At 34.5% G+C, this 10,294-nt stretch overlaps 2 protein-coding genes across 3 annotated transcripts in view; one reads left to right on the top strand and one right to left on the bottom strand.

The window, feature by feature from the left end:
* Nucleotides 1-1,024: 1,024 nt before the first annotated feature.
* Nucleotides 1,025-5,211, top strand: LOC128891143 (odorant receptor 4-like). Of its 2 annotated transcripts, XM_054150389.1 has the most exons (9): nucleotides 1,025-1,160; nucleotides 1,216-1,285; nucleotides 1,328-1,646; nucleotides 2,373-2,625; nucleotides 3,199-3,302; nucleotides 3,462-3,794; nucleotides 4,122-4,397; nucleotides 4,735-4,810; nucleotides 5,163-5,211. In XM_054150389.1, exons 3-8 carry the CDS (start codon nucleotides 1,386-1,388, stop codon nucleotides 4,801-4,803), a joined length of 1,296 nt encoding a protein of 431 aa, XP_054006364.1. In that variant the 5' UTR covers nucleotides 1,025-1,160; nucleotides 1,216-1,285; nucleotides 1,328-1,385; the 3' UTR covers nucleotides 4,804-4,810; nucleotides 5,163-5,211. The 2 variants fall into 2 exon arrangements, with proteins under 2 accessions (XP_054006364.1, XP_054006363.1); XM_054150388.1 differs by lacking the exon at nucleotides 5,163-5,211 and having other exon boundaries at nucleotides 1,048-1,227; nucleotides 1,304-1,646; nucleotides 4,735-4,994.
* A 1,527-nt stretch (nucleotides 5,212-6,738) lies between these two features.
* The window catches only part of LOC128890608 (uncharacterized), a 5,034-nt gene continuing 1,478 nt past the window's right edge, over nucleotides 6,739-10,294 (bottom strand). Inside the window, exons 4-8 of the mRNA XM_054149262.1 lie at nucleotides 9,241-9,502; nucleotides 8,282-8,357; nucleotides 7,609-7,742; nucleotides 7,127-7,256; nucleotides 6,739-6,786 (exon numbers count right to left, since the gene is read on the bottom strand). Of these exons, the coding sequence (XP_054005237.1) occupies nucleotides 6,739-6,786; nucleotides 7,127-7,256; nucleotides 7,609-7,742; nucleotides 8,282-8,357; nucleotides 9,241-9,502 (650 nt within the window). The remainder of the gene's footprint in view (nucleotides 6,787-7,126; nucleotides 7,257-7,608; nucleotides 7,743-8,281; nucleotides 8,358-9,240; nucleotides 9,503-10,294) is intronic.

Raw genomic sequence — 10,294 nt, 5'->3', positions numbered from 1 at the left:
ACGACTCCCGAACCTGAAACCACCACGACTCCCGAACCTGAAACCACCACGACTCCCAGACCTACCACATATCCTCCCCCCATCACCACTACTAAACGTCCGTGGTGGTGCTTCTGGTGTTGAGTCAACAGCTGAATAAAACATTATAATCGATTACAATCCATTATGTATACTAAAATATATTAAATATATTTCAAATAGGAAAAAATAAATGTTACATTGGATATAATTTTATTCCATTCCACGGGAAATCGACGACTAAATGGACCAACATCTTAAATTTTGTGCAAATAGGATGTTGGTCCGAATCGAATTTCTTAAAAATGAAAGAAAGTTTTTCTTAAGACTTCGCAACGGTTGTTAAGCCTGTCGATCTTTTCAGAATGTAAAATTATCCACAAAAATTATTTTTCATATCCTCGGCCAGAAATGAAACATATTTTGTGAAATAACATATAGGAAAAACTTCTATTATTTATGAGAAAGAAATTTCTAATATTCCGATATTCGAAATATCGATTATCAAATGAACGTTTCTCCGATACTCGCTATATTCAGATATAAGTTTCGAATAACTTTAATCATTTAGATTTTTAATAATTTTGTAATGTACAGTAATCGTTAAGATGAACATTTGTACAATTTGTAAAATTCATTTGTAAAAGCATTTGTATGCCGATTTACATTAAATGAAATACCAAAAAACATTTTTATACTGATTTTCATTTAAATGAAAAATAGTCGGTCATATCGACCCCGCCATTTCGCCGTGCTCGACACGACCGTGTCACCGACAGGCACTCCAATTTTTAAGATGACTTTATAACAAATGTAATTTTGCTCGTCTGTACAATCAAAAATATGAGTGTAGCGTAATTTCCTTTATACATTTCTATAGAGGAATACCTCCTCTACGAAATGCCAACGTCAACAATTCTAAATTACAACTTTCTTTTTTCCACTGTGCGATGTTCGGAGATTGCTCGAGTCGAGTGCAAGCTTCGCAGCGCGACGCTTTCATCGTCATCGCCACCGTAACGCGTACCGATGCACCGATACCCCGCCACCGAAATCTTATTTTTTGCTCACAATCAGTTCTAATCGACCAGCGTTGACACAACTATCGATCCCGCAATACAGAACCAAACGCTATGGAACAGGTAGGTAGGCACGTAGCTTCTTCAAAAGACCGCTTCGCACAACGCGTGTGACTAGTTTTCAGACAAGGTGTGATGTGACCGCTGTACCTGAATAATAAATGACGCGTCAGTCAGGCATTTGATACGTGAATATTTCAAATTAGCGTGTCACGAGTGGTCGTTAGAAGAAACTCACGGATCAAAGGAACGTCACAGTGACGTTGATCACACTGTATTACAATTCGTATGCAGGAACAGTTTGTCACGAAGAATCGAAAAATTGGTTTCACCACGATGCAGTCACCGTTCACGATGCAAGGAGAAACGTTTTCAGACATCTCGATCACGATATCCGCTTTCTACCTGAAGTTCGTTGGTATGTGGTTGGTAGAAAACGATGAGGATTTACTTCGGAGGAGGATCGCTATATGCTGTACTATTTTTTCGACTGTGCTCACTATGTCTTGCGAGGTCAGAGATTTGTATTTTTCCTGGGGCGACTTCAACGTGAGTATAAGCAATATCTATAATATATGCCACTTTATAGAATGTAACAATTCATTATCTAATTAACTATTGTCCGTTACCTGGAGTGACTTCAACGTAAATACGTCCTTTACGCATGTATTAAGGTCGATTCAGACTATACGACACGGACCGGCACCGACACGACAAAACATTCAAACACGCGTTTTAATGGAACTATTCACACTAAACAGACACCGACTTAAACGTTCCGTTAAAACGCGTATTTTAATGTTTTGTCGTATCGGTGCCGGTACTTGTCGTTGCCGGAACGTGTCGTATATTCTGAATCGATCTTTAAGTGTAGAAACTAATTTTGTGCCTTTACGTTCAATCATTTATAACTATAGTTTGAGTGAAAATATTTACTTGACATTTCGATGAGTTAAATTGCCAACCTTCTAACTTCTTAAATCTGATTTCTATTATAATGAATCTTGTTGAAAGTATACAGGGTGTCTCAAAACTCGCGTAGGAACCGGAGATGGGAGGTAACTGAGACGATTCCGAACAACAATTTCCTTTGCACAAATATCGGATGGTGCTTCGTTTTTCAATTATTAACGAAAAAAACACCGACCAATCACAGAAACACTAATCTAACGAACTAACATCACTGAAACACTAATATTTCTTATTAGTTTACGATAGTGTAAATGGATTACCTGTGATAGATCTAACGGTAATATAATTTATGATCTTTTCCAGAATGCTATTTACGTTGCCACTAACAATGTAAGTGTTGCACTGATACTGCTTAAGGTTTATGTCATCATGGCGAACAAAATAGAATTCAATGAATTGATTTTATTCATGAGAGAGCATTTCTGGAAAAATGATTATGACTGCTATGAGAAAAAGATCTTGGCCAATACCAGTAAGACATGTATTTCAATTATCGCTATGAATGTCTTTGGCGCGCACGCTATCGTTACGATTCAGTCTTCTACACCAATCTTTAGTAAGTTGCAATCAAATTTTTTTGATGATTTTTCATCTCCACTATTTGTAACTTTTCGCTCAGATAAATGAATTAGAACCATACCTTTAGTTGATTTTGCGAAATATAACAATATTTGAACCTTTATGAACTGGAACATGATTTGCAAGGACAATTTTATATAGCTTGTTAAATAAATTGTTCATCCGATTAAAGATTAAAGATAACAGCTATAAATATTTATTATTACTTAATAAACTTCAAGTATTAATAAAAAAATATATCATAAAATATTAAATATAAAGTAGGATTTGTTAAAACAGAATTAATTAAATTCATTTAAGGACACTACTCATTTTAAGTTCTTCGAATCTTTCAAACGGTATCTGCTCGGAGTCCAGGAAAATCGTTCTCCTTATGGCCCGTGTTGTTTAAAAAACAAAAAAGGCATATTTTTGTAGGGTGGGGTGCTTTATATCTTGATACAAATTGTTCGCCAAGTATACATAGCTAATTGTAAGGTCCATATTATTACCCACTGTAACGTTAGCATACATAACAGTAACTATTTAACAACGTGCATTTATACTACAGTCAATATGGGAAAAAATGAAACTGACAGAGTCCATCCATTCAACATGTGGCTTGGTCCTTTTTCAACGTCAACTCCCTACTATGAAATATTGTACATCTTCCAGGTACTCTTCGAGCTTTCGACACCAAATAATCCATTAATTAATATCGCACTTTCTTTGTACATTTCTGAAACAAATTTTTCCCACAGATAAAATGAATTAATCAACACTTGCACGTGACTGAATCAATATAAGTTAATAAATCGCTTCATGTATTCACAGGTGATAGTCTATTATCACATTGCCGTGTGTTTCTTTTGCTTCGACAACATTCTCTGCATTGTGAATATGCATGTCTCTGCTCAGTTTCGTATAGTTCAGTACAGACTGGTGAAACTGCATAACACAGAAGAGGAAATGAAGGATAGGAATGCGAATATAACTGTTGCCATGAATTCTTCTAAATCTTATGAAAAATTGAAGAGCTGCATTCGACATCACCAGAATCTTATTCGTTATTGCATGAAGATCGAGAAAGTGTTCACGTTAATTATGCTCGGAGAAATGACACTCATCAGTGGACTAATTTGTCTTTACGGGTACCAAGTATTTTTGGTTCGTATTAAGAATCTTCGGTGATTAATTCCTTTTAGAATATTAAGAATTTTGTGCCTTTTATCGTCGTTGTATTCGTGAAATTTCCCATCTCTCTGACGCAAAACCAAAATTTATTACGTAGACTTGACAAGTAAAAAATTAGGTCAAACTTTACATTGTGACAATTTCAAGAAATTTGACTTTTTTTCTATCCCTTTCTCGGTTTCAAATACACAGATGTTTAGCGGTAACGCCTCGGAGAAAAACTTCCTTGAACTCTCGGCATTCGCAGTATGTTTTCCGTCTAAATAACGTTCCAGAAATACTTTTATCTTTTACACGCAGGCAAAAACAAACGCGATGAGACGTTGGACGTTCGGCTTGCTCATGGTAGGCACAACGATGCTGCTACTGATGTTCATATACTCTTGCCATGGCCTGATAGAACAAAGTCACAATGTCGGAAATGCAGCATATTCGACGCCATGGACGCTTATGCCGATGAACAAACTTGGCAGAAATCTGCGAAACGATTTGATGATGGTTTCCGTGCGATCGAGACGTGTTTGTTGCTTGACAGCGAATGGATTCTTTCCAATATCGCTAGAAACTTACACCAAAGTAATCAGATAACATTCTTTTTGATTCGTTCTGTTATGGGGATTAGGCAACCATTTTTGGCGAAAATATACTTTCCTTTTCCGTTAGTTGCAAACAAACCGTGACCAAGTATTAAGCTTATGATCTTTTGGCATATCACTTTTAAGATACCAAGGTACTTTTTAAGCGAGAAAAGAATTTCGATTTTTCAAAATCCTACTGTGGCCTAACCCCCTAAATTGCTAATACTCTACTGTTAGGCATGCTTCTTGAATACGCTATTATCGTGTCTTTGTTTTAAAATCAAGAATAATATGTATTATCATAGAAACTTGAGTACATCGTTCGCTTCTTATAGATTATGAGTACCGCGGTATCATACTTTACGTTATTGAGAGGCCGGACAGAAGATATGTTGAAGGACTAACTACAATGTACGTAGAACACTTTATTAATATATTGTACAAAATACGTGTGTAAGTAAACGTGAAACTCCGTCGTCATTGTTCTTCATGGTTCGACACACGAGCAATTATAACTGAAGAAAGAGAGAGAAACAAAACAAACGTAGTTAATTTTTTTATTCACGTGAAGAAGTGCATTTACGGCCACCTCAGAAGGAGGGGAATACCCACTGAAACTACCGGTTAGCAATGTTGTTGACACTGTTCTTCTGTGCAGCTTGAATTTTCTTTTTCTTCTTTATAATCGTGTGCCTCAAAGAGTTAATGCTATTCACTCGCGCCAACGAATAATACAATCTCCGAAATACTTTTGTGGGGGTAGATGCCTGTGGAGGGAGAGCGAAAAACTTTAAATAAAATGGTAAAGCTCAGCAAGTTTTTAACCCACCCAACTTCAAAGAGTTACATGATGCCTACTTTAAAGGCGACAAAATAAATTTAAATGAGTGAACTAGTATTTGGTGTTTTATTAAATAATTCCCGGGATTCAGTTGACAGAACCCGTTACTTTCAAAGGACATGTCGAAAACTGTATCCCTTCTTTCTCCTGGTCGAGCTCTACATTGTTCATTGCCAGTGAGAACGAGCGCGTTGCAGTGCACGAGTATATGGTTCTAAGAAGATGGTAATTCAACGTCAGTCACATAGCTCTTATTCGCACAGAAAGTGTGATGAAGCCATGTCTGAATAATATACAACGTGTCGAGGGGACGATCTACTCGTCTTCCCTTTTCATTGCTACATAGCAGTCGTTCCGAACTTCTGCGTACCCTATCTCTTGCACAGACTATTACGCACAAATGGTGACATTGACTCCGCGATAATGCATTCTAAATGCATTCTAATGCATTAGCATAATAGCATTAGCATCTTATTGGCACTTTGAGTTCGAAAGAAATTAAACCTAAAGAAAATCTAGTAATGACTGAGAGTCACCTCTCGAGTGCAAAGGGTTAACGAACTCCGTAAGTAGAATTGGCGAGAAATGGTCAGATATTAACCAAAAGGATACATTATTTCCCTATCACTTTTATATTCCCTCTAAATCGGAACTTTTAGCCCTGATCTGTCCTACTTAATTCTCTATTTTGTTTTTGTTAAACAGATTTATTCATGGAAAAGTTTTGTGTCGAGGGAATAAATACAAACCGAATAACATATAATTAGGCAATTAATTTTTATTACATGAAAGACATAAAATACATTTGTATAAGTAGATGGAAAAGATTCCAGGTATGAGATAATTGAATACATTTAAATGAAACAAAGATAAGGTATCATTAAAGTAATCAATCAAATTTGAGAACACTCTTAGTACGTTTTAATTGGAGGTCCTCTATCTACGCTTTGTCCTAATTGAAATGGCGTGGAATAATTCATTAGTGACTAAAAGATATGTACTCCTTGGTATAATAATTCATACCAATTCAATTTATATCGTTTGGTTTCAATTAATATTATTTATGTAAAATATGTTGTATTTCCGTTGAAACTAAAATTAAAAGTTTCATTTGCAAAACATTGTCAACGATTACCTGTATGCAAATAATAAAATATATTACTAGCAATACATACAATATTTTTTGTACAGTATAAACCAGATTTTTATTATTGATAGTGAAATTTTATTCTGCGTACCGTTCAAACCAGCTTCAAACATAAGTGAGAAGAAATATTTCCCTTAGAATGACTGCACAGTTAAAAGCGTTCATAAAAATTGTCCTTTTTTTTTTTAAACTTCGAGCTCATTTTATTACTTCCATGTATTTAAAAGCAATTAACTATACTGATATTCTATCGCATTTAAATTAAAATGGCGTGTGAGTTGTGCATTTTAACTATCGACATTGTGAAGAATCAATTATTTCATCTCAATTTACTTGCAATTGTCTCAGAATTTACGTGGATTGCAATACCGTAAAGTAAGACACAGACACTTTTACAATCTGAAAATAAAATCAACATCATCGATGTGACTTAACTAACTACGAATGTTTGTTCAAATTCACGTTTTAAATAATAGTTTGATTCGTTTTTTAGGAATTTCAACCCTGCTAGCTCTTTAGGTTTATTTTAACGGTATTAGATATTATTATTTTAGGTTTATTTTAACGGTATTAAGTATTTGAAATACTTGGCAACAAGTTGTATTATTTATAGCGTATTAAGCGGTATACTATCTTTTGTGCGTAATTTGTGTTTCCTTTTCAAAGTTTCTGGATATAAATTGGATACATAGCCTAAATGAGTGCACGTACTTAAAATATACGACTGAAAGGATGTTACCTCTGCGAAACTTCTTAAATTCATCGGTACAATCCTACCAGTAAATTGAGGATATACCAAGCTTCTCCTTAACACCAGTATGTACAACGCTTGAGTTCTACATGAGCCATTATACCAAAAAGACTCACATCTGTAAGCATAATTGTAACCAGTTCAAACGACAACCGAGGTAACAAAAATCGGTTAATTAAGTAAAAGAAAAAGATGGGCTTTTGCTATGTATTTCCACTTAAACATTATAACATTTCGACTGTATATATACAATTATTTGCGGAGAACTAGAAATGGAAAAAACAACTTACATTTATGAAATGAGTGAATGGAAAACCGTAATACTCATTTGATGAATTACGACTTTGTTTTATTAGAATAATTGTAATATGAAAAATATCAAGAACAAATTTCATGACAATGAAATATTGGTGCCACAGTACATGGGATAGAGATTAGTAAAAATACTTTCGACACTCTTTATTACTTACATTGCATCGTGAATATCGTTGCCAGCGTTTGTCACGAATTGTCCCTGAATTGTTAGCACTAATAGATGAACCAGTTGAACAGAAAAAAACGCCAAATATTTTAAGTAATCCATACAATACTTCATTTTCGATATCTGGTATAATAATATTAATTATACGATGACCCGAGTAGCACTAAATATACTAAGTGTACTGTGCACCTTTAGTAACGTACCTTTAGCAACGTAATACTCAATGAGCCGATTATTAAGCACATTCCTAACAAAATTAATGTTGAGTAGATATTTTCAACGTCGTACAAATATCTGTTTGAAATATTTAATTATTAGTCACCGACCCGTATTGGTCAAAATTCAAAAACGTAAACTAAGAAATATATGTATCCAAGTCGAGAACAACTCTAACATGTACATGTTTCGAATTTCGAAAAATCCTTTGGTAGGACATTTTTAAACATTCTAAAGATTCCGAAAATACAAATTTTTAAAAATCGGTTTCTTTGAGCCGGTTAAACCAGAACAGTTTCTTCCGAAGAAGTTTTCTGTAATTTAGGAATAGAAGTATTTAACTAGTCTACTTTACAAATACAACACAATTGCAATGAAGCTAAAAATTTGAATTACTGTTGTACCGACGTTATAGCTCGTTTGTGTGCCTGAATCGAATAGCGTACATTTCGGTACGTATCATTGTCCACGTCCTTCTCTTTTTGAACGACAGTAGCCTGGATTGCATTCCGGAAACGGAAGCTGCGAACATTTACATTCGTTTCATTACTCGAAACATTCCATGTTAATGGCAAATAAATAATCCGTATACGAGTTGCTCCACACCAAATCTCGGCATTTGAAATATAACTCAAATCCAAATATGTTGTTATCCAAGTAGAAAAAGAATGGAATCTAAGTTATCCTTTTCATCTTTCGATTGTTCGAAAAATACAGACTCTTAAATTTTGGCAGCCATCATCGCTTTCCATGAAAATTGCATTCACAACAAATTTTCATTTATGCACACAGTAAACATTCAAATGTCGATTTTCTTTCTTTCTAATCGCAATATGTTATTCTTATTAACATATACAGTTACTCACATAATTGAGCGTACATCAATAACGGTAATGAAAAGCGACAAGAAAGTGAGTATAAGCACGAGCACACATATTTAACATTAAGGACGTAATATATATTTTATTCACGTATTGTAATAAATAATTCCTAAAAAAAATATGAAATAAAAGAAACTATTTATTTATATTCAATAACTAAAGGTAGAAATATAGCAGTCCTACTAACACAAAATTAAGTGTATAGAGATAAAAAGGTTGTAGGACGATAGAAGCATAGTGAAAAAAGAAAAATACAGGAAAAAAACTTTTTTAATATAAAGGCTATACTCGGAAAGAATACATCTCATAATCTTCATTATAATCATTAGAAACAGGGGATTTTTTCAAAATTATTTTTTAATTTATCAATAATGTACGCCATATTGAAAGAAATATAATAACCGATTTTTTACGAACTCATTCCTCCTTATTTTCAGATAGACTGCAACGTACATTAATTTGTAGAAAATCGAGTACAAAAGGGATCGATTTGATGTGGAACGATATGCGTATGAATATTTTACCCAGAAACTGCCAACAATCCACAAGCATGCTGTACGATATACATGTAGGTCGAATCGAAGGCGACGTTAAATATAAGAACTCCTGACACCGCAATAATCATATGCGCTACTATCAAGTAATAATATCTATGTTCGTCGACGAAGTAATATGCTGGAAACATGTATCCTATGCCTCGCGACACATTTAGCGGTGCGACGATGTCCAATACAAGCGGTACCAAAGGTATTTGAATAAATGTAATCGATGAAATTATACCATTCACTGCAAATAGAAAATTTCTATGTGATACAGATGTACGGAATGATGTTAAATTAACCCTTCGACGCGCGAGACGATTTTTGCTGGAAGTTCTAGTAGTACCTACATTATTTACGCAAATTAAAATAAAATTATAGTATATTATACCATTTGCACTCGAGGCGTTTTTTTCTGGTATCTATCAGCAACACGAGATGCTTTCTTAGCATCCTATTGTCACGAATCTATTGTCACTAAGCTCTAATTTAAGATTTGAAAATCAGGTCACCTTTGCCTCGACGATAATCATTTTATTGAAACTTCGAATTCCAAAGAAATTAAACCTAAAGGAAACCTAGCGGCGACTGAGAGTCACCTCTCGAGTGCAAAGGGTTAAAACTCTCATCCGTTGGATATAATTACGTTTTATCATTTCAATAAACAAGCTTACCTAAATAAATTGTCGTAATGAGCACCGCTCTCTCTCCGTACATGTTCATAATATCGTACTCGGCCTTCAATCCGCTTGTCTTCCAATCATCGAAAATGTCCGCCAGAATTACCTTCAACTATGAATTTTTTAGTTATATATACCGATATTGTTGATATGGCTGATAGCAATGAATATCACTTCACCCGTCCTTCGTTAACAATGTGATGGAACATTTTCAACAAAACTCCAATCGTAACACACAAAAATGGACATTGGTCAGCTACAGCCTCCGAACCTCCGGAAATGACAAGTTTCGCGATCTATATTAAAAATGATTACGGTAAATCCTGTTTACAATCATACAAACGAATTTTGATTACTAG

Source organism: Hylaeus anthracinus, unplaced genomic scaffold, assembly GCF_026225885.1.
Source record: "Hylaeus anthracinus isolate JK02 unplaced genomic scaffold, UHH_iyHylAnth1.0_haploid 12001, whole genome shotgun sequence".
NCBI lineage: Eukaryota > Metazoa > Arthropoda > Insecta > Hymenoptera > Colletidae > Hylaeus > Hylaeus anthracinus.
Note: the sequence above shows the minus strand (reverse complement) of the source record. Positions and strands in the feature narration are given on the sequence as shown.

What these genes read in the sequence shown, in the direction of transcription:
- LOC128891143 (XM_054150389.1), top strand. Translation starts at nt 1,386, where the DNA reads ATGCAGGAACAGTTTGTCACGAAGAATCGAAAAATTGGTTTCACCACG. An exon ending in TTTCCTGGGGCGACTTCAAC is followed by an intron (nt 1,647 to 2,372) that starts GTGAGTATAAGC and finishes GATCTTTTCCAG; the next exon opens with AATGCTATTTACGTTGCCAC. An exon ending in AAATATTGTACATCTTCCAG is followed by an intron (nt 3,303 to 3,461) that starts GTACTCTTCGAG and finishes ATGTATTCACAG; the next exon opens with GTGATAGTCTATTATCACAT.